At 41.4% G+C, this 24295-nt stretch overlaps 1 protein-coding gene and 1 long non-coding RNA gene across 4 annotated transcripts in view; one reads left to right on the top strand and one right to left on the bottom strand.

Annotated features, from left to right (window-relative positions):
* LOC139079719 (uncharacterized) overlaps positions 1-13414 on the bottom strand; it is a 139345-nt gene extending 125931 nt beyond the window's left edge. For both annotated transcript variants that reach the window (XR_011533600.1, XR_011533599.1), the window contains exon 1: positions 13307-13414. This is a non-coding gene — a long non-coding RNA (uncharacterized lncRNA). The remainder of the gene's footprint in view (positions 1-13306) is intronic.
* Positions 13357-23896, top strand: TLR4 (toll like receptor 4). 2 transcript variants are annotated; one of them, XM_008536985.2, is made up of 3 exons: positions 13357-13727; positions 17677-17843; positions 20987-23896. In XM_008536985.2, the coding sequence occupies exons 1-3, from the start codon at positions 13635-13637 to the stop codon at positions 23256-23258; spliced, it is 2532 nt and encodes an 843-aa protein (XP_008535207.2). In that variant the 5' UTR covers positions 13357-13634; the 3' UTR covers positions 23259-23896. The 2 variants fall into 2 exon arrangements, with proteins under 2 accessions (XP_008535207.2, XP_070452644.1); XM_070596543.1 differs by having other exon boundaries at positions 13391-13727; positions 19547-23896.
* The last annotated feature ends 399 nt before the right edge of the window (positions 23897-24295 follow it).

Raw genomic sequence — 24295 nt, forward strand, 5'->3', positions numbered from 1 at the left:
ATCTATGATATCTAAACCAAGACTCACTCCCTCCCCACTCTCTTCAGCTCAGTGAGACAGAAACTGGACTCTGGATTAATACTATCAAGAATACAGGACTTCGTCTCCTCCCAGCCCCTCTGTAATCCCAGTAGAGAAGTTATCTTCAAAGGGGAGTAGTATGTCAGTATTTCTCATCCTGCCTTCAGCTATCTGTTGCTGAGGCTAAGTTCTGTGTGAGTACAGCCAAGTGATGACTGCTCCCTTCTTCTGCTCAGCCCCTACTAATGGGATGGAGGCTCTGCCTTGGGCAGGCACCACTGAGAATACTGAGGGGCCAATCCCCCTTGTCCCAGCTTGTAAGGTAGTGGTTCCATGCTGGGAGAGGCAAGCGGAAAAGACTTGAAGCTACTGATGCCCCCACCCACTCAGCACTCAGCTCCTAAAGTGAGGGATATCACTCAGAAGGAAGCATGGCATTGTTCCAACACCCAACTTCAGAGCCCTGGCTCAGACATTTTGCCTGGGGGGAAGAAGCAGGCCTTAAAACAGATAGTTTCTAATCTTTTCCCAAAGGAACTGACTTCATTTATGTAAGAGTGTGGAGAATTTCAACCTCAAGAGCTCTCTCAAAAACAGTGGAGGTTGTGATGAATGGTAATTGGGAAGATATTAGTAAATTCATTTGTGGTATAAGCTAAACTGTAGGCCAGAGAATTATAAAAATGAACCCAATGGAAATTCGAGAGTTGATAAGTATAATAACTGAAATGAGGCAGTCACTAGATTATTAGATGGATTGAAAGACTTAAAATTCACAAGGTGACAATATTCCCAAAATCTATCTACAGATTCAGTGCAATCCCTGTCAGTATCCTAGCTGGCTTCTTTTTAGTAATTGACAAGCTGATTCTAAAATTTGCATGGAATTTCAGAGACTTAGGAGAGCCAAAACAATCTGAAAAAGAAGAACAAAGTTGGAGGACTGGCATTTCTTGATTTCAAAACTTGCTGCAAAGCAGCACTAATCAAGACAGCATGGTAGGGACATAAAGATAGATATATACATTAATATGATAATAGAATTGAAAGTTCAGAGATAAGCCCATGTGTCCATGGTCAACTGATTTTCAACACAAATGCCAAGACCATTCAATGGGAAAAGATTGGACTTTTCAACAAATGGTGGTGGGAAAACTGGATAGCCACATGTGAAAGAATGAATCCTTACCTCACACCACATACAAAAATTGACTCAAAATGAATCAGAGACCTAAATGTAAGAGCTAAAACTATAAAATTCTGATAAGAAAACACAATGATAAATCCTTATGATCTCAGATTTACCAGTAGATTCTTAAATATAACATCAAAAGCATGGGCAACAAAAGAAACAATAATTTGGGCTTCAAAACTTATAACATTTGTGCTTCTAAAGATACTATTAAGAAACTGAAGACAATCCATAGAATGGGAGGAAAATATTTGCAAATCATATATCTAATTAGAGACGAGTATTCAGAATATATAGAACAATTATAGCTCAATAATAAAAAGACAATCCGATTAAAACATGGACAAAGAACCTGAATATATTTCTCCAAAGAAGATATATAAATGGCCAATAAGCACTTAAAAAGATTCATGACATCATTAGTCATGAGGGAAATGCAAATCAAAACCACAGTGAGATACCATTTCACACTCAGTAGGATGGATATAGTAAAAAAAATAAGAGATGTTGGTGAGGATGTGCAGAAATTTGAACCCTCATACAATGTTGACAGGGATGTAAAATGACCACTTTGGAAGACAACCTGGCAGTTCCTCAAATTATTAAAAATAATGTTATCATATTACTCTGCAATTCCACTCCTAGGTATATACCCAAGAGAAATTAAAACATGTGCACACAAAAATTTGTGCACAAATGTTTATATCAATCATATTCATAATAACCAACAGATGGAAATAAACCAAATGTTCATCAACTAATGAATGGATAAACAATTTGTGGTAAAGCCATATGAGAGAATATTATTTAGCCATAAAAAAGGAGTGAAGTACTGACACATGCAACATGGATGAATCTTGAAAGCAATATGCTGTGTGAAAGAAGCCAGTCACAAAATGCCATATTATATGATTCCATTTATATGAAATGTCCAGGATAGGTAAATCTATAGAGACATAAAGTGAATTAGTGGCTGCTTAGGGCTGAGGCAATGGACAAGGGATAGGACAGCAATAGCTAAAGGGTCTGGGGTTTCTTTTGTAATGATGGAAATGTTCTACAATTGACTACGGCAATAGTTGAACATCTTTTTGAATATACTAAAAAACATTGAATTGTACACTTTAAATGGGTGAATTGTATGGCAAGCCTCATTAAAGCTATTTAGGGCCCCAGTAAAAATTCAGTGATATGTGGTTATCAAAGTTACTCCCTGACACATAAACTGGACCTCAGTTGATGACGGCAATGGCGATAATAATAAGAATCACGTTGATTTGTTGTATTTCAAAGTTTTAAAATGCTTTCACTCTTCTGTTTGTCTTTCTTCCCCAAAGCATTCTATGACAGTTCTCTCTTCTTCCATGGTAAAGCTTTTCCCCACTGTTTACTTGTTTGTTGGTTTGTTTTTTTGATATGATAGTGTAATTATGCAGCTGGAATTAAAAAAGAAATCTGGGTTTGAATTCCAGCTCTGCCAGATTTAATTGCATGAAGAAGTGCGTTCCTATAACTAAGTTGAAGTTTTCACAAAGAAATAAAAATGTCATTCCTCATGGAAACAAGAGTTTCCCTTCTTGGAAACTTGACTCCATAAGAGACAAAAGGTGGAGCTTGGCCAAACCACGACCAGTTGGACCAGTTGAGCTTTCTGGAATTTGGCTCAGTTATAGAATATTCTTTGTCTTTTCAATAATGAAGGTATTGGTAGTGAAGTGAGGTGAGGAAGACATGCTGTGACCCAGCATTTTCAGAGACAGATCCTGAATTATTTTCACTCCTGCCTGTGCCCATTCTTTCTCTTTGATTTCTTGCAGTTGACTCTCCACTCTTCTTCTGTATCCACTTCTTTTCAGGTCTTTCAACTTGTTCAAAAAATATTAGCCTCCATGCTTTGACCACAGAACTCCTCTCTCCACTTGTATTAACTGTTGAGCAGTATGCCCCTTAATCTTTGGGGCTGATTTGTCCCCAACTGCAGTTGACCTAAATCTGCAGGTGAGACCTAGTTAGGCTGACTTAAAGTCACATTTCTATTGGACAGACCATAGTTCAAGTTCACAGACTGAATCTCTACCCCTAACAATTTACTTCCCATTGATCACAAGTAGGAGTATAGATATTTCTCTGCACTCTACCCCCACCATAACCAGGAAAACTAAAACAAATTTTAACATAGATGCTGTATTATGGGTCTCATTTTCCCACATGAAGGACAGAGCAATTCAAAATACAGAACTCTGACCCTGTAGCTGCCTCCTGTGTAAAGAGAGATGGAAGGTGAGCTTAAAGATGCTATACGTCAGCGTTGAGCAATCGGCAACCATATGCTGCCCCTCGGCTTTGCCATATGGCTCTGAGTCTAATTTCAAACTCACTTTTCAGCACATTTAAAGGTGAAGGAATCAGACAGGAATGAGAGACCTCCATGGAAACCACCTACCAAGTGTAGAAGAGAGATTTTTAGAATGGCCAGTCCTCTAACATGTGTCCTCCAGCTGGACTGGGACAGAGGCAGACACAAAAGCTTGTGGTTGGTGGAAATGAAGCAAATGCCTGTTGAAAGGCCCCAAGGCAGCTGGGCCCATGGACTTCACTGTGCAGCCCTGACTATGGAGTCCAGAGCACCTTACTAGAATGAAATAGAGAGAGTACTCACTTCAGTTCTTAGAGAATGAGGACTTTTTTTTCTTTGAGTTATATCACTTTTGAGCTTCACATTATGCTTTATTGTAGGGTCAAACAATTTTAATTTGTTTGGTGAGTTATGTTATAGATAGTTTTCCAAGCTTTACTTTAAAACATTTATTCGCCTATCAAATCTATTCATTTATTTCCCTCTCTCCCCCTTCCTCCCTTCTTTTTCCCTTCCTTCCTTTTTCTTCCTTCATTCTTTCCTTTCCTCCTTTCTTTCATTAATTGATTTTTACTACAAGGTAAAGTGCTATGTAGAAAGCACATATGCGCAAAGTAGGTTCCTGTTCTGTGGGAGTTCCTGGTTTGGGAGGAATATGAACTATGATAACACGCCTTTCAAAACAGATAAGTAGGCTCAAGGGCTAGGACAATATTTCTAAAGAAATTCAGAGGAAAGCGAGATCACTTTGACCTGATATGTGTGAGTGTATGGGGCTAGGAGTAGGGGATGCTGAAGAAGGGAAGAGAGAACTATGTGGAGATAAGCTACGAGCTAAGTCTGAGGTCTTGGGAAGACAAGTTTTTTCCCCAAACAACCTGAATCACCTCCTACTTTTCACAATCAATTCTAATAGCCCTGGTTAAGTGACATGTGCTCCTTTGGTGAAGGAAGCAGCTTGTGGAAATTAAACCCCAACATATGAAGTAATAGGAGCTCCATCAGCCATTTACTTTGCATCTTCTCAAGTTGTGGGAAAAATCTAACTAACTCAAAGAGATTAAGAAATGACCCCAGTATAAGCTGTCTGTAGTCAGAAAGGTGCATTGAGTGTTACTCTCCCATGAGCAATGAGAAATCTCCATCAAGTATTAACACAAATCAAAATAATAAATCTTAAAGTTGTCATGGTCTTAGCCTACACTATCTCATTTCCTCCTTACAAGAAGCATTGTACAGAGAAGGAAGCTAAGGCTTATCAAAGTTAAGTGACTTGGTTGAAGTCATGCCACTAGGAAGTGAAATATTAGAAGCACAGATTCTAATTGAAAGCATAGCTCATGTATTTCAGTTACTATGCTATGCCAAGCCATTGGCATTATTCCTTCATTGAGTCATTCAGGAGACATTCCATAGATATTTCTCTGAGAAGTTCCCTGTGATGAGCTCTAGAGCATTCAGAGATGAAAAAGTCATGGTCCCTTTGGCATAGATCAAAAGGGAAGAGTAGAAATAGAAGCATATTTATGTTTAGTATTCTAAACATATTCTAAACATTCTAAACAAGCACAATCCCTTTCCACAATGTCACATCAAACTTTTATTTTCTGTTTTTCACTCTGCATCTTCCTGTTCCCTGGAGCTTCAACCTTCTAAGTCCAAGGCACTAAGAAATGTTTTTATTTTTATTTTTTTCCTATTTTGACTCAAATCGGGAAAGGAGGCAAGTACTTATAGAAGCATAAAATATAAAATAATTGGTTGAAGAGAGTTTCACCTTCACCATGTAAGTATCCATCATTTTGGTCTATTTTTAGTTTTTTTCCCCCCTATCTGGTGGCCATTCCACAAGGTTCCACTTTGTCCCCTGCTCTTCTCCTTAGGATCTGTAGATTCCCCTTTGCCCTACCTATCAACAGCAACAACATTAAGCCAAGCAGAGAAAACTAATAACTGTTATTGAAGTCTGCAGCTAGCAGAACTCTTGGACTTTGGAAGGAGAAGAAGGGTTAAGGACCTAGAGTCTGCCGGAGTCGGGGACAGCACATAGGGAACAGGGACTGGGGATGAGACTTTCTGAAGTAGAAGGGATGGCTCATAAGCAGGGCTCTCACAAAGGCTGGGGATAAAGCTGGGGACCTGTGGAGAGTCCATGAGATGTTAATTCCACTAGGAATGTCACTCTGAATCCCGCACCACCCTTTGGACTTTATGGGTTGAATTATATCTCTGGATCCTCCAGGAAAGCATTCATTGGATACTTTTCAGTGCCCCATGTGTATTTGCCCAGTTTGCATATTTATTCATTGTTTTCTCATCTCATCATCTCCAGATTCCTGGATTCCTCTAGTGTGGGAGATAGGAGAAAAGGAGAGCCACTTGTGGAACCCGTCAACTAGTTGACAAATAATATTTAATTACTCATGTTCTTACCCTTTTCCTTCCAAAGATACGTGCCCTGGCTTACGCAAGCATGTGCTGTCCACAGTGATGTGTTATAATGTGACCTGCACGTCTAGCACAGAGTTGCATCAGATACCACCTCAAAGTATTTTGTCATAGGTTGCCTTCTAGAAAAAAAAAGACATCCACAATTTCTCCTTTCTCTTTTTCAAGAGAAGTTGCTAAGAGGAGAAATCTGACTGCCCAGCAGTCAAGGGAAGGGCTGATTATATACACTCTACTCTTTCTTTTTTCTTTTTTTTTTTTTAAAGATTTTATTTTTTCCTTTTTCTCCCCAAAGCCCCCCGGTACATAGTTGTGTATTCTTCGTTGTGGGTTCCTCTAGTTGTGGCATGTGGGACGCTGCCTCAGCGTGGTCTGACGAGCAGTGCCACGCGCCCAGGATTCGAACCGACGAAACACTGGGCCGCCTGCAGCGGAGCGCGCGAACTTAACCACTCGGCCACGGGGCCAGCCCCCTCTACTCTTTCTTTTATTCAGACGATGAGTATTGAGCACTTATTATATACCTGGTACTGAACAGGCATTGGGACTTCAGCTAAGGAAGCAATAGACACAATCTGTCCTCTCTTGGATTTTATTAGCCTGTGTCTGTTGTTGTTAGTGCCATAGAGGCTATTCTGACTCCTAGCGACCCTGTGTACAGAAGAGTGGAACCCTTGGAAAGTGGGTGGCTAGGTCCTTTTTCCCAATCTGTCTCAGTCTGGAAGTTACACTGAAACCTATCCAATGTGGGTGACCCTGCTGGTACTTGAAATACTGGTGACATAGCTTCCAGCATCACAGCAACATGCAGCCACCACAGTATGATAATGACAGATGGGTGTTGTGGTTCCCAGACAAGGAAACGAACCTGGGTCATGGCAGTGAGAGCACTGAATCTTAACCATTAGACCATCAGGGCTGGCTATTAGCTTATATATGAAGTGAAAATCAAATCAGTTGCCATTATCAACCAAAGTTATTACCACAATCATTGATGCAACCAACATGCATTGAACTCCTACTGGGTACTGGGCACTGTGATAGGCATGGAGTGTACAGAGATGGACCAGATTTGACTATCATCAGTTTGCTGAAAGCCCAGTGAGAGAGGCAAACAATTAATCCCTCCTGAGCATGACAGACGGTTGCTGTGGGAGCACTGAGGAGAGAGTGAAGATGCCTACCTGGGAAGGCTGTGGTGGGTACCAAGAAGATGCAAAGTCTTTACAATGGCCTACAATGCCCTAAATCATCGAGATGGCCACCTGTGCCTCTCTACACTGGCTTCCTTGTGGGTTCTGACAATTTCCTGCCATTAGACCTTTGCAGCATCTTATCCTTCTACTCAGGGTTTCTTAACACTGGCACTATTAATATTTTGGCTTGGGGGCCTGTCCTGTGCATTGTGGGATGTTTAGCAGCATCACTGGCCTTTACTTACTGGAGGTCATTCGCAACACTCCCTGCTCCCAAGTTACGACAACCAAAAATGTCTCCAGACATTGCCAAATGTCCCCAAGGGGTAAAATTGCCCCCAGTTGAGAGCCACTGTTTTAACTGGAATTTTCTCCCAGATATTTGCATGGCTAGCAGAATTTGCTCAAAATGTCACTTTCTCAGTGAGGGCCATACTGACAGCCATATTTAAAACTTCAATACCACTTACCACTCTTCATCTCCCTGACTCTCTTTTAATTTCACCCACAGACCTTACCATCTACTAACCTACTCTGTAATGTACTTATTTATAATGTTACTGTCTCTCTCCTCATTAGAACATGAGCTCTGTGTGAGCAGGAGGGTCTGTTTTGTTCACTGCTGTATCTTTAGTGTCTAGAACAGTGCCTGACAGATAAACACTCGGTACATATTTGGTGAATGAATGAATGATTATCAACATTTGTGTAACGTTGTAATATTTATAAGTACGTCCTTATGTGTTATCTCATTTAACCCTCAAATAATATCATTAATTAGGCCACACTGTTACTTCCGTTATATAGTTAAGGAAACTCAGTGATTTAAAGATGAGTCACATACTAGGAAATGATGATGCCAGGAAGTAAATTGGATAATTAATTATAGCCCTCTATACGTTACACCATGCTTTTCCAGGGTCTGCATGAACAAGCAGAGATTCTCTGAACCATTTGGGCGAGTAGGGAGACAGAACAAAGAGGGAAGACTCTCTTGGCCATCAGGAACCAGCCTCTGCCTCAGGTTCGTGACTGACAGAGAGAAAGAGGACTTTTCTACCCCAGGAAGAGGCATGGTGTTTACTGCAACAAGGACTTTCAACCTAATCCACTTGCTTTTACTGTATGACTATGACTCCATACTTCTCTGTGTCGCTTAACCTGCGACCCGTGTATCTCCAGGGAATAGTAGGAGGTAGGAAAGTATGAGATGCCCCAGAATCATCAGTGAACATCTTATACGAGAGTCACATTACTCAGTATGGAAAGGTGACAAATACTCTAAAATACCAGCTACATATTAAAAGCAAATTCAGATATATTGTTCACTGATTCATTCACCAACAACTTACTGAGGGCCTACCCCCCATGCATTCAATAGATGTGAACACTGGACAAAGCGTCTGCCCTCATGGAGTTTCCACTCTACAGCAGAAACAGACAATACAGAGATGGGAAATTCAAAGTAATTTCTAAATAACACAGGAAACATCATAGACATTTCGGGCTGGGGAGGAGTAGGCACCACTTAAGCTGTTTGCCTTGATAGCCCCTGTGGGGGTGCACTCACTCGGCCCTAGTACTAGGGGTATTTGGGAGAAAAATACTGAGATGTACAGGGCAGTAGCTAATGTGAGGACCCAGCCCTAGACCCAAGAATTGGGTCGCCGAGTGCCAGAAGAATACCCTTTACACTTCTGCTTAAGAGCAGCGTGTTCCATACTACACATCCCAGGAACACTGGTCCACAGCACATTAATGGATACAGGACTGGTAATGGGTATGCAAAAATAAGAGTTTTATGGATCAAAAAAGTTAGGAAACACTGAGTACTCTATTTCCCTTTGTAGCTGCAGAATGCACATTAGTCTAGTACATGTGCTAAGGAGATCTTAGGAAACAAATCTATTTTTTCCTGTTGTAACTATTTGTTTTCTCTATTTGCTCCAACAGATCCTCTGTGTTTTTGTCCTCTTAGTGACAAACTGTTCTTCATTGAATATAAGATACCACGAATTGTAAGAAGTTCCATTACTTTATTTGCCCATAAGAAAGAAAAAACAAACTCTGCCAATTATAATTGCAATATATTGTTAGTCATGGGACACATTCTGATTTGAGAGGTGTTAACCTGTGGAAAAATGTGAAACTTAAAATTGTCGAGTAGAATCAGATTTGGTTCTTGGACATGTCAAACTAAGGGGTCCTTTCTTTTCTGAGCCAGGCTATGGGGTGACTGCTTCCTCTTATTGTTTTATTTTGATTACCATGAAATGGATATTGCAGGATGCTAAAGTTGTGGCACAGATAATCTGCCGATCAACAAAGATTTGTGTTCCCATTCCATAGTATAGAATTGATGCTATGGAGTGGTGCCCACCAGTGACTCTGTGTGTGTGTGTGTGTGAGTTTTGGGTGGGGGTAGGAGGCCTGAAGCTTAGAAGATAGAGAGTCCTTGCAACTGGGCGTGGTCTTGGGACTGGTTCTGGCCAGTGGAGTGAGAGCAGAGATGATACACGTCACTTCTGAACAGAGGTAGTTAAGTATCTGTGTGTCTTCTTTTCAGATTCTGCAACAAACTTAGAGGCTGCATTATGGTGCCATAATGAAATAAAAGGAGCCTGGACCCATGAATCATTCTTAGAGTAGCTCCAATTAGGAATATCCTCACTAAGCATTTCATGAGCAAGAAATAAACTTTCATTGTGTTAAGTCACTGAAATTAGGAGGTTGATACAGCAATTGGCCTAACAACACAGGTCAGTTTTGTTCCTTCTTTATTTCTTACTGAATATGCAGTACCTACCAGATAATATCAAACACTTCTTCTAGAACTCTAGTGAAGATGGGATTTCTCCATTGACTGAAAGATTCTGGCTCCTGAGTTGACCTTGCTCCACATGGAGTAGAAAACTAAGTCACTCCCCATGCCCCAGGCTAAGCCTCTACTACTGTGCCTAAGGTGGAATTATTACTGTAAAACAGTAAAAATCACGGGCCCAGGATGGTAACTAACCACCACTGTCTTACTTCATTGTAACACTGCAGGGGTAGGTCCATCAACAAAAACAAATAAGATTTGATAACCGAGGGCTTAATGTTTCTCTTTTGTATTTGATACATATGGTCTGTCTTCTGGAAGAGGTACACAGAACTGAGAAATCTTTGATTAGGGTCACTAGATAATAGTGTGTTAATCCCATGAAAAGGAAGCATCTTTCCAAGGTACTCTCACAAATTCTCCAGTCATGGATTGGAAAATTTTCCAGGAAAACTTCTATAAAACACATCTACTAACATCTCATGGAACATAGTGGAGGAGATTGTCTTGAACCCATTCTTTTAGGCCTCATCTTGACCATCAAGGCGTTTTTCTCTCCAGTGATTGGAAGAAAGAGTATTTGCACCATTACACACTTATATTCCTCTATTCACTTAAGTGCTGTGACCTAGTAAAGGAGTCTAGCTATATCTCTCCTGAAATAGCACACGTTTGTTTCTCCTTCTTAGGTGATGGAATGTGTGTGCGTGTGTGTGTGTGTGTGTGTGTGTAGTAGGGGGTAGGCCAAGAGACTTGAAGTCTAGGCAATACAAGCCCCAGAATATTATTATTAACATGGCATGAGGTAATTCTATCTGCATTTTGGGAAGGTTGTTTGATTTCAGGATAAAGGATAGAGTAGAAGAGTTGAGACACTGGAAGAAGTGAATCTGGACCCTGGGAGTCACATTAAGAATGTACTGCACATTGGGACCGGCCTAGTGGCATACTGGTTAAGTTTCCACGCTCTGCTTCAGTGGTCTGGGGTTTGTGGGGTCAGATTTTGGGTATGGACCTACACACTGCTCATCCAGCCATGCTGTAGTGGCATACCACAACAAAAAAGAGGAAGATTGGCACAGATGTTAGTGGCAATCTTCCTGAAGCAAAAAAAGGAAGATTGGCAATAGATGTTAGCTCAGTGCCAAGCTTCTTTACAAAAAAAAAGAGAATGTAGTATGCTAATCTAGGCCAAGGGAGATGTTCAATGGTAATGCTAATGGAAATGAAGACTGACATTTGAGAATTATTTTATAGGTAAAATCTCTAGGACTTGGTAGAATGTTTTGTTATAAAATGTAGGTTTTATTATTCGGGTGTGGTGAGACCAACAGATCAGGAGACAATTGCCATTGAAAAGATAGCTTATTACTCACATATCCCAAGAGGAGGGGACACGCCATACTACACAGGGCCAATGGGGAAGGAGCACAGGGGCTGTCAGGAGGCAGAAGAAGCAAGGTGAAGGCAAAGGCAGGAGCCTGTATTGTGGTTTCCATGAGAAAGACAGGGTAAGCAGGTTTAGCATTGGCTAGTTTGAATAATTTCAGCAGGCTCTAGGATACAGGCGCTTTCTCCAGTTGTCTGATACCTGGCTGGCTCTGTGATGATTAGGACAGGGCAATATTGCCTCTTAGAGTATAACAGCCAGATGAAGAGGTGGTTCAGAGCACGGGCTTTGAATTGGTTAGTTTGCATATGAAAGGTGTGCTGTAGGACAAATCCTTTGTGATCTCTAGGAACCGGCTAGCCCTGGGAGAGGCAGGCTACCCTTAGTCAGCAAGGCCCCCATGACAGAGCAACAAGTAAACAAGAAGTAAGGAAATATGGTTAACACCCATTTGTTGAGAAATGCAGAAGTCAAAGAGATTTCCATCTTGGATGACCATGTGGAAGTGAAACGTTATTAACTTTCCAGGGAACTAAACTTTATTTAACACCTACTCTGTGCCAGGTGCTGCCCCTAAGACCATTGCATAGTCTCAATTCATCCTTAAAGCAAAATTTTGACGGGGGTACTATTTTTAGTTTAATTTTACAGCTGTGGTGAAGAAGTCTGCAAGAGTTTGTGCTCAGTCCTCTACGATGTGCTTGCTCACGGCTTGCTTTTAGATATGCTGGATTTGAGGTGCCTGCGGGACATCTTGGTAGAGCTATCTAGGACACAATAGCAGTAATACGCCCACCTTAAACTATGTTCTTATTTAACAGAAACATACACTGCGCTTGCTACATCCCGGACACTGTCCTAAAAGCTTTACAAATGCCAGCTTGTTTAATGTCATCACAATACTTTGAGGTACACATTATTATCCCCATTTTATTCATATTTTTAATCATCATAATAGCTACCGATTTATGGAATATACCGATGAACCATGCACTAGACTAAGCATTTTACGTAAATTAACTTAATTCAATCATGCAAGACAAATGTGATTGTCTCCATTTTAAAGACCAAGAACTAAGGCTTAGTGGCTTGTATCATTTGACGACGGTCATATGTCTTTATTTTTATAAATTTTATAGATGTGCACTTCTGTTCTAATTAAAAACTATGATCCCATTTTACAGACCAGAAATTTACGGTCTGTAGTATAAGGGACTTGACCAATGCCACATGACCATAAATCACCCAGCCTGGATGTGAATTTCAGTGTATTTGATCCTTCATTCCAACCTTTTCCCAATATTCTTGTACTTTTCAAACTGTGTTTCACTGGGGCTTTATTTTCAATCAGTTTTATAAATGTGAGTTTCTTTACAAGATTTCACAAGATTGGACAGCCCTGTGGGCTAAATCCTGTCCCCACAAAATTCGTGTGTTGAAGTCCTGACCCCTGTCGCTCGGAGTGTGACTGTATTTAGAGTATGGCCTTCAAACGAATAATTAAGGAAAAATGAATTCACATGGGTGAGCCCTAATCCAATAGGACTGGTGCCCTTATCAGAAGAGGAGATTAGGGCACAGACACACACGGGGGAAGACCATGTGAGGACACGGGGAGAAGATGGCCATCTCAAAACCAAAGAAAGAGCCTGCGAGGAAATCGACCCTGCTTGGCACCTTGATCTTGGACTTCTCGCCTCCAGAACAGTGAGGAAATAAATTTCGGTTGTTTAAGCCCCCAGTTTGCAGTACTTTGTTATGGCAGCCCCAGGAAATTAATATAGACAGTAACTTTCCACTGCTAAAAGAAAATTGAAGTCACCATCCTAAGTAGTTACATAAACGGTTGGACTGGTCTGATTATTTTCCTGAGTTCACTTACCCCCCAGGTCAGATGACTCCCTGGGATAAAAGCCAGCTTCCTCTCGCGTCACTCCAGCCCCTGGTCTGCGAACATTTTCTTCTTCTTCTAACTTCCCCTCCTGTGACGAGGAAGATAAATATTAGAGAAACAAAAGTCCAGAATGCTAAGGCTGCCACTCTCACTTCCTCTGGCCCCTTAAGCCAGCACTGCTTTGAATACAGTCATTACCGTGGGGCACCGAGCGGGGGAGAGAACACAGCAGCAGCTCCGAGGCTGCCCCGGCGGGCAGGCTGTTACGGTGCGTCATGCTTTCACAGGGCCCCTTCTGGGCACAGAAAATGCCAGGATGATGCCGCCCACCCGCCTGGCTGGGACTCTGATCCCAGCCATGGCCTTCCTCTCCTGCCTGAGACCCGAGAGCTGGGACCCTTGCGTGCAGGTATGTGGTGGGGTCAGCTCATCTCTTGTGAGCTTCCCCGTGCTTCTGAAAAGCTGCTCTCTGCCCAGAACGTGCCGCTACGGGCCCTGGTTAGTTTCACTTACTAAAAGGATTCAAATTACTGGAAAGACTTGAGAAGGCACAGGGACCAAATAATTTGCGGTTGCCGGGCATTAACAGGCAGCCCATGGGGTAAGATCCTATTTAGGACTTTAAGTGCTAATAGGGGCTTTAGGTCAGATAGAACTGTGTAAAATAACTGTTCTTCAACTTCTGGGCTGTGTGACCTTGAAGAAGTTACTAAACCTCCTTTCAGACTAGTTCTCACACCTATAACATCATTATAATAATGCCTTGTTCAGTAGAGAGCTGTAGGAAGGCTGCTGCCTGTCACTGCTTCCCACTGTTGCTTTGTACACTCAGCTTCGAGCAGTCACTGCCCCTTTCAATCTCAGGGAGAAGATGGTTTTCCGTTTCTTAATAGAAAGAACTTTCGAAGTGGATTTCAGACTTCTGAATCTAGTCATAGTTCTGTCTAAAGGATGAAAAGGAAAGAGATGGGAGAAAAAAAGGAGAGAGAGAGAGAGAAAGAGGCACTGAGAGATAAGGAGAGAAGGAAAGAAAAGAGAGGGAAAGATGTAAAATGTCTGCTAATCCAGGGGTTTCTTTCTCTGTGAAACACCAACCGGCTGGCTGGGAATCTCATTCGTGCTGGGTCTCTCTTGTTTTCCCCTGCGTGGACTTCACGATGGCTTTGGCAGCCTGTGAGGGAACCAAACAGCCAAAAGATTGTCCTGGGACTTAGGGTGTGGCAGGGTTAGAAACAAGAAAAGCAAAACCAGCCCAAGTCCTGTAAGTTGAGGACATGGGAAAATAGCGTCCGTTAATATGTCCCAAAAACAAATTTGTCCTCTGTTCCCCAGTTCCCTGCTTCTCATCCTCCTCTCTGTGCCCCTTTTGCTGTGAGGTTAATGGGCATTGATCCTCCAATCAAGGTCACCTCCACTCTTGGCTCCTCCCTCTCTCCACGCCCTCTAGTCTCTCAGTCTCCAAAGCCTGCCCAACGTTGCCCATCCCTCAGTGGCACCCAAGGGCAGGTGCTCCATTCCCCTGGCCTTGACTCTTGGATACTGACTGGTCCCCAGACTCCATAGCCAGCTTCCTTTAATCCGCTCTGCAGATTTTTGTTTGTTGTTTATTTGTTGTCGTTGTTTTTCCTGAGTCTCCGTTCTAACAAATTACCCTTCTTAAAAACTTATAATAACTCTCCGCTGCTATCAGGACCACTTCCTACCTCAGGGCCTTTGCACTGGCTATTTCCTCTAGCTTAGAATGCTCTTCCCCTAGGTCATTGGTGCCCTATGGTAATATCATGTGGGCCACATGATATTATTTAAATTTAAATAACAAATTTAACTGAGTTTTGATTTAACTGACTTAATTAAATTTTAACTAAATTAGGTATTTAAAACATAGCTTTAAATCTTCTAGTAGGCACGTTAAAAAAATAAAAAGAAAAAGGTGAATTTAATTTTAATAATATTTTTATTTAACCCAGTATATTCAAAATATTATTTCAAAATGTAATATATACTAAACTATTAATAGGCTATTTTACATTTTTTCTTTGCTTCTAAGTCTTTGAGATTTAGTATACATTTTACATTTACCGTATGTCTCAGTTTAGACTATCCACCTTTCTCGTGCTCAACAGCTGTGTGTAGCTAGTGGCTACCATATTAGACAGTGCAGCCCTAGATAGTTTCATGGCTTAATCCCTCCCTTTATTCAGATTTCTGCTTCAATGTCATCTCCTCCAGGAAGTCTTCCTTGATCACCACATATAGAACTCCCCACCTCACATATTTTTTCTCTAATTTCCTGTGTGGCTTTATCTTTTTTAATAGCACATCATTATTCATTTTCTGATTTTTTTTGTTCATTGTTTGTCTTCCTCTTCAAAATGGAGTCTGTACGAGGGCAAGATCGTTGCTGATTTTATTTATCACTATATCCCAGCACCTAGCACATAGTAGTTGCTCAATTTATGTGTTAAGTGATGAAAAGTATTGCCACAGGACAAGGCACGAGCCCCTCTTGATCTGGCTCTTGCTTCCCCTCTGACTTTAGTTTCATCACTCCCACCAGCTGTTAGCTAATCTGAAAAAGTTTTGCACCCCTCCTTCCATGGTTCTCTCCTTTTTCCTCTTTCCATGTATCCAAATCTTACTCATCCTGCAAGACCCACTTGGAAATCTTCTCTTTCTCAGAAGCCTCCTCCGATCCCTGGATCCAGAATTGATGTCTACCTTTTCTGAACCAAAAGAAATTTTTCCCAAGCCTGGTTAATGGTCCTTCTCAGTGGTGTGAGTTGTGCCCCTCTCTGAACCCTTATCTAGGTTGTGAGCTCATTGTAGTCTGGAGCCACATCACGTTGGTCTCTGTACTGCCCACAGCACTTAGCAGAAAAGGTGTGCAATTTGGATTTAAACAAAACTCCATTCCATCAATTATTCATTCACTTATTCGGCAAATATTTGTTAAGCCTCAGCCGTTTGCCAGACACCATTCTGAGTGCTGGAGACCTAGCAGAGAGCAAGACTATCAAAGCTCACAATCTAGTGAGAGAAATGAACAATACACATGGAACAGCCACATGGGCAACGTCACGTGAGACAGTGATACATCCTATGAATGAGGATAAAAGAGGGTAAGGAAGAGGTCCTGGCATCATCCTCTATTAGACAATGTCTGGGAGGCTCCTATGAAAGTAACATTTACGCAGACATATGAATGATGTAAGGAACTGCACAGATGGCCTGTGGGACTATCTGCATATTACTTCATCTCTCATCTCTCTGAATTCTTCTTCTTTAAAAGATTTATTTGAGGATTAAATTAAAGCATATACTATATAAGAAATGTGCCAACATATAGTAAGGGATTAATAATAGCCAATAATAATCAATGTTAACATTTCTTGATCATTTACACTCTAATAGGCTTTGAGATCATCTCTTTAAACACCTTATCTCATTGAATCCTTTGAACAGATTCTATTGGTTTTTAAGCAACAGAAAACTAAAATTAGCTGAGTTTAAGCAAGGAATTTTGTTAAAGAAATTAGAGAATTCAGAAATTAAGTGGGAGGATAGAGAATAAGACTTATAAAGAATTTGGGAAAGTATGATAGAAACCAGCACAGGAACCAAGGCAGCATATAGCACTTGACCTCATTTACTAGCGTCCACCACTGGAGTCCATGCACACCAAAGGTTTCTCCCCATTTCTAGATCACTTGCTCGAAGTACAATGAGCCAAGGGAGAGAATGCAATTGGCAAAAATTGAGCAATGACCAAGGGAGGTCTAGACACCTTGACTAGCAGTCTCCCCAAGGCTGTACACTGTGAGAGGGGAGAGATGGTATTTAGGGGAAAAAAAAAAAATACAACCTTGCCCCAAATCACATGGAAGAGCTTGGGGTGAAACCCTGAACTTTTGGACTCCAGAGCCTCAGCTCTTTATCACTTGACTCCACTGCTTCTTGCTAGATACTACCATTGTTATAGTAGAAGTTAGACCACTGGGTACATAGTAAGTGCTCTTTCCTTAATTAATCTAGAGTAAGATGTTTAATAAGTATGAAGTGAATGGATAAATGAATGGATGGATGGATGGATAGATGAACAGATGGCCAGATGGAGGACTGAATGGATGGATGGATGGATGGATGGATGGATGGATGGATGAAAGAAGGTTGACTGGATGGATGGATGGATAGATGAGTGGATGGCCAGATGGATGACTGGAAGGATGGATGGATGAAAGACTGACCTTTGTGCTTGTACTAGAAGCCTCCCAGACCCTGGCTCAGGAGAAGGGAGATAAAAGGGCAGTCTATTGAGGTACATGCAGTATGACACTGCATCTAATGTATGATTATTGCAGGTGGTTCCTAACACTACTTACCAATGCATGGACCTGAATCTCTACAAAATCCCTGAGAACATCCCCACATCAACCAAGGAACTGGACCTGAGCTTTAACCCCTTGAAGGAGTTAGGCAGCCATAGCTTCTCCAACTTCCCAGAACTGCAGGTGCTGGATTTGTCCAGGTAATTAATGAGCTTTTGTACCCTACACAAGGTGAAATGTTTACTGTTCTGTCATTTTATTCTTAAGCCAGAAAGCCTGGTTGGTGGAGTCTCATCTTCGTTCACTCTTTCTTTCATTTAGTAGATGTCTTACTTGCTATGCAACTCTGGACAAGCCACCTCCCATCTCCAAGTCTCAGTTTCTTTATCTGTGAGATGAGCACTTGGATGAGAGGTAGTTTCTAAGGATAATTCTATCTTTCAATTTTCTTGTAAGTCAGGAGAGAAAATTGTCTCAAGTTCTTTCATCAGTAGATATTATTGACGACTTGCCATATGCCGTGCACTTTGCTAGGAAACAAGAGTATGTTGATATCTAACAACCCCAGCTATCAAGGAGGGCATATCCACTTGAAAGAGTTAATATGTTAAAATCCTAAGCATGGTGCTGGGCACATAGTAGGAATTCAATAAATTATTACCTGGTTCTGATTTTGGATTTTGAACCTGAGATAAGGATGGTAATATATAGCAGCAGGTGATAAGCTATGGGCAAACTGGAGGCAACACATGGTGTTGTTCAGAAGAGGGGCCTTGTCTGTGGTGGGTAGTCAAGAAAGACTCCTTGAAATAAATGGAATTCAAATACTGTCTGGAATATTGAAGGTGGAGTAGAGGATAGGGAATTAAGAAAATACAAGTAACCCAAGGAGAAAGATGACAAGATCAAAGGAGAAGATCTGACGTGGGCATGGAACATGACTACAGTTTTCTTCTCTGATGCAGAGAATATAACATTCATTAGGACAGGTTAAGTTATTGGCATTATTTTGGGGGGAAATTGAACCCTAAAGTTGTTTTCATCATCAGGGGACTTATTTAAAAAGGGATTAGATAATGGACCATATTCTCTGTAAGAGTGTATGAAAAATGCAGAAACATTTTATACCTAGTTTTTTTATAATAGAAATTCTTAATAAAGACTAAGAGCATAGTAGGAAAATCCTCTTTCAAGCAGATATTTCTGCAGAAGAGTGAGCATCTGAGGTTTTATGCTCTAACTCGGATATTGATGGAGTATAACAAAAGGAAGATGGAGCATCTTAAAGGCAATGGTGTAGATCATAGAGCCCTGTGGGGGTCAGAAGACCTGAGCCAGGGCCTCCTCCACCATTTATGACCATGCGGCCTGAGGCACATCACTTCATCTCCCTGAGTCTCAGTTTTCACATCTGTGAAATGGAAATGATGGAATTGCCCACAGGTTAAATGTGATCATGAATGTTAACATGCTATATATATATTAAAAAGATTATAAAGTATACTTTATAAGTATAAAATATTATTATAGCATTTCATTAGATTCTAAATTTCAGTTTTCTAAGGTAGACAGACCATCCTTTCCCCTTTTCTAAACAACAGGTAGTTTCTCATCAAAAAAGCTCCCTTATAATTCATCTCCCATCCACCATGTACCCAAGGAACTTCCCTCCGAGGCCTTAAATATGTGCTTAGAGGCCAGCGCCCCCTCTGCTTAGCCAGTAGGAGATTCTGAATCAGGGCAAGGACAGACAATAGTACAATAGCTATCCTTTGCCTTTTCATGTTGCTTCACAGTGTTCACATACAGTAACTCAATTAGTCCTCTAAGTATGCTTTGTGATAGATCAAACAGCCCTTTCTTTCCTATGGAAACCTATTGATATATTTTTTCCTTTTTATAGATGAGGAAACTGAGGCTTGGAGAGTTCGAGTGATCTACCTCCATTCACATAGCCTGTTGGCAACAGCCCAGAGATTTAAGTTCACATCCCCTGCTTCCAAGTTAAATGTTCTCTTCATCTTAATACTCTGCTTCTCTAAAGGGATGAAGCCCCTTTGATGACACAGAGCCACAGCAAGACCCCTCTGGCCTTGCCTGATGCATGGATCAATATACATATAAGATTATGGGCTATAAAATCATACACCTGAAAGGAACTTGAGAAATAACCAAGTTTAGCTGCCTCGTTTAGAAACGTGATAACTGTGGCCCAGACAGGAAAAGGAGTTCCCAAGATGGCATGGTAGAGAGATCAACAGAGGCACCAGAACTCAGAGGTCTTGCCCCCTCTTCTTTCATTCTTTCTACTGCACCCACTACCCTCTATGCAGTTATCAATCAATAACAAAAGCTTGGACTGAAATGCTTATTTTACCCATAAACCTCCTGAAGGGGATAGAGCAAGTGGGGAACACTGCACACATAATGCAGGTTGGACTAGGAGAGGACTCATTTGCAAACTGTACCTGGCATACACTTCTAGTGCCAGCAAGAGTTTACCATGAGCTCATGGTTAGTTGGCTGGATGAGAGCCTTGACTCTAGGATACCTCTATGAACATTGCATATTGCACGGTTTCCATTTCTCTTGGGATAAAATTCAAAATCCTTTATCTGATCTGCAAGCCTCTGCCTTCTTTGTAACCTCCTTTCTCTACAACCCCAACTCACAGCCCTCCACATCCCTCTCTGTACTCCAGACCTAGAAGCTGTTTCTCACCGTTCCTCCACATATCATGGCTGCTGCCTACCTGGGGCTTTTGTATCTGCTCTTTAGCTCTCTTCCTTTTCTTGTTAATTCCAACGCATCTTTCAGATTTCAACTTATGTGTTTTCAGAGAAGCCTGCTTTAATCCTCCTTGTCTACATCTCTTGATGTAAATTCTCTTTTTTATATCTTTGAGATTGACGTTCACCAGACATTTATCATGCCTAACAACTAATGACTATCTGTATCATCTTTAGTAATTGGATGTCTAATTGTAATTTGTGTGGCAGGAAATGGTTAAAGCTGATCCAAGGCTGTTACATACTCTATCAGCCACACAATCTCCCTGTGTCCCAGTGATTAATCTTTAACTGATTTCCTTCTGATGGATGTGCTGCCTCTGCTTAGCATGTGTGCCAGTGTGATAAAAAGAGTTTGTCATTGTGGCCAGTGTGATAATCCCGAATCTTCAGAGCTTCTTATTTGCTCATTCTATCATCTGCTTTGCTTGATATCTTTACGTATGTACAGTCATATAGCATGTCACATATGTGTGAAGAGCTGGGATTGTTATTCCATTTTGGATTTTTATTCAACAGAAGTATTATATAATCTGTATCTCCTTTCCCTGCAGGTGTGAAATTGAGATGATTGAAGATGATGCATATCAGGGCCTCAACCATCTCTCCACCTTGATATTGACAGGAAATCCTATCAGGAGCTTAGCCCTGGGAGCCTTTTCTGGACTCTCCAGTTTACAGACGCTGGTGGCCGTGGAGACAAAGCTTTCATCTCTAGAGAAGTTCCCCATTGGACATCTCAAGACCTTGAAGGAGCTTAATGTGGCTCATAATCTTATCCATTCCTTCAAGTTACCCGAGTATTTTTCTAAAATGCCCAACCTGGAGCACTTGGACCTTTCCAATAACAAGATCCAAAATATTTCTCATGAAGACTTGCGTGTGCTACATCAAATGCCCTTACTCAACCTTTCTTTAGACTTGTCCCTGAATCCTTTAGAGTTTATCCAACCAGATGCCTTTAAAGAAATTAAGCTCCATAAACTGACTTTGAGAAGTAATTTTGATAGTATAGATGTAATGAAATCTTGTATTCAAGGACTGGCTGGTTTAAAAGTCAATCGGTTGGTTCTTGGAGAATTTAAAAATGAAAGGAAATTGGAAAGATTTGACACATCTGCCCTGCGCGGACTGCACAATTTGACGATTGAAGAATTCCGGTTAGCATACATTGATAATTACAGCTCAAAGGATTCTATTGATTTACTTAATTGTTTGGCAAATATTTCTAAAATTTCTCTGGTGAGTCTGGATTTAGGCAATCTACAAGATTTTCCTAAAGGTTTCGGATGGCAAGACTTCGAATTGGTTAACTGTAGAATTGAAGGATTTCCCACATTGGAGCTCACCTCTCTCAAAAGGTTGGTTTTCACTTCCAACAAAGATATGAAATCTTTTAATGAAGTTAAGCTACCAAGCCTTGAGTTTCTAGATCTCAGCAGAAATCGCTTGAGTTTCAAGTCCTGCTGTTCTGAGGCTGATTTGAAGACAACCAGACTGAAGCATTTAGATCTGAGCTTCAATGATGTTATTTCCATGAGTTCAAACTTCATGGGCTTAGAGCAACTAGAACATCTGGATTTCCAGCATTCCACTTTGAAACAGGCCAGTGATTTTCCAGTATTCTTATCCCTCAAAAACCTCCGTTATCTTGATATTTCTTACACTAACACCCGAGTTGTCTTCCATGGCATCTTTGATGGCTTGGTCAGCCTCCAAGTCTTGAAAATGGCTGGCAATTCTTTTAAGGACAACTTCCTTCCAAATATCTTCAGAGAGATGACTAACCTGACCACCCTGGACCTTTCTAAGTGTAACCTGGAACAGGTGTCCCAGGAGGCATTTTGCTTACTCCCTCGACTTCGGGTGTTAAATATGAGTCACAATAACCTCCTGTTCTTGGATACGCTTCCTTACAAACCTCTCCATTCCCTCCAGATTCTGGATTGCAGTTTTAATCGTATTGTGGCCTTCAAGTGGCAAGAACTGCAGCATTTTCCAAGTAGTCTAGCTTCCTTAAATCTTACTCAAAATGACTTTGCTTGTGTTTGTGAATACCAGAGTTTCCTGCAGTGGGTCAAGGACCAGAGGCAGCTCTTAGTGGAAGTTGAACACTTGGTGTGTGCAATACCCTTACAGATGCGGGGCATGCCCGTGCTGGGTTTTAACAATGCCACCTGTCAGATTAGCAAGACTATCGTTGGCGGGTCGGTTTTCAGTATACTCGTGGTTTCTGTCATAGCAGTTCTGGTCTATAAGTTCTATTTCCACCTGATGCTTCTTGCTGGCTGCAAAAAGTATGGGAGAGGTGAAAGCATCTATGATGCCTTTGTTATCTACTCAAGCCAGGACGAAGACTGGGTGAGGAATGAATTGGTAAAGAACTTGGAGGAGGGGGTGCCCCCCTTTCAGCTCTGCCTTCACTACAGAGACTTCATTCCTGGTGTGGCCATCGCTGCCAACATCATCCAGGAAGGTTTCCACAAAAGCCGGAAAGTTATTGTCGTGGTGTCCCAGCACTTCATTCAGAGCCGATGGTGTATCTTTGAGTATGAGATTGCCCAGACCTGGCAGTTTCTGAGCAGTCGTGCTGGCATCATCTTCATCGTCCTGCACAAGCTGGAGAAGTCCCTGCTCCGGCAGCAGGTGGAGCTGTATCGCCTTCTCAACAGGAACACTTACCTGGAGTGGGAGGACAGTGTCCTGGGGCGGCACATCTTCTGGAGACGACTCAGGAAAGCCTTGCTGGATGGTAAACCGTGGAGTCCAGCAGGAACAGCAGATGCAGCAGAAAGCAGACAACATGATGCAGAAACCTCTACCTGAGGAGGAAAAACTCCTGAGGTGCTTCTTGCCCAGCTGGACCCAATACTTGTTCAGTTAACAACTATTAAATGCTGCAACATACCAGGCATTGTGCTAGGGGCAGGTGATTCTGTCGTGCACAAGATACACAGGACTGCTAATCCCATTGAGTTTACAGTGCAGAGGGAATAAATGCCGTGCTAAAATACAGAACCTCCAGGGGGATGTTTTAACCAAGTCAGCTAAGGAGTCCGTGCCAGGGAAAGTCAACTCAACTCTTACCCCATCAAAATGAATCAGAACTGAGAGACTGGGCCCCAGTGAGTTCAGAAAAGGACATCGTCTCCCAAGTCTTTTGAATGGAAACCATCTCATCTTTGACATCTTAGCCATCCTAAAACAAAACAAAGCAGTTTTGGTACTTTCAACTGAACAGTGTCTCTGTTCAATTTTCCCTTTTCTACTGAACACAATTTAAATTTTACTTGATGACTCAGAAGGCTCCTGATTCAGATCCTCCCTCCTCTTTAAGGCAGTTTCCTTATGAAGGTTAAACTCTTACGACTAATTCCTAAGGAAATCTGATTAATACATATTCACAAACATCCTGGTCATTCTTTAGCGTGCTCTATTTATTAATAAATAGCAGGTTCTATTTATTTAGTCCCTGATATATCTTTGTTTTTATAAGTCCAGTTCTCATTTTTCACGTCTTCTCTATAAACGCTTATCATAAATAAGGTTTTTAGAGAGAGACATGTTAGAAATATCCATATTTAACCACTATCTTTCAAGCAAATATGTAAAATACACTCTGTCACTTTAGTACTTGATGTCATCCTGAAGTTATTGCCTACTAAGTTACGGCTGTCATGAAGGTAACATTAAAATAATTTGGTTGAAAGTGGCACTTATTGTAATAGATGGAGACAAGTCCAACTTCCTGGTCTTATAATGAGCAATTTGGGCCAGAGGCAGGGCAAGAGGTAGGATGACCTCAGGAGGTCAGCTCTTCTTGATGATCCCAGAAACATATGGGCTGATATGGCTGGGGTGAC

This window comes from Equus przewalskii, chromosome 26 (assembly GCF_037783145.1).
Source record: "Equus przewalskii isolate Varuska chromosome 26, EquPr2, whole genome shotgun sequence".
In the NCBI taxonomy this organism is placed as follows: domain Eukaryota; kingdom Metazoa; phylum Chordata; class Mammalia; order Perissodactyla; family Equidae; genus Equus; species Equus przewalskii.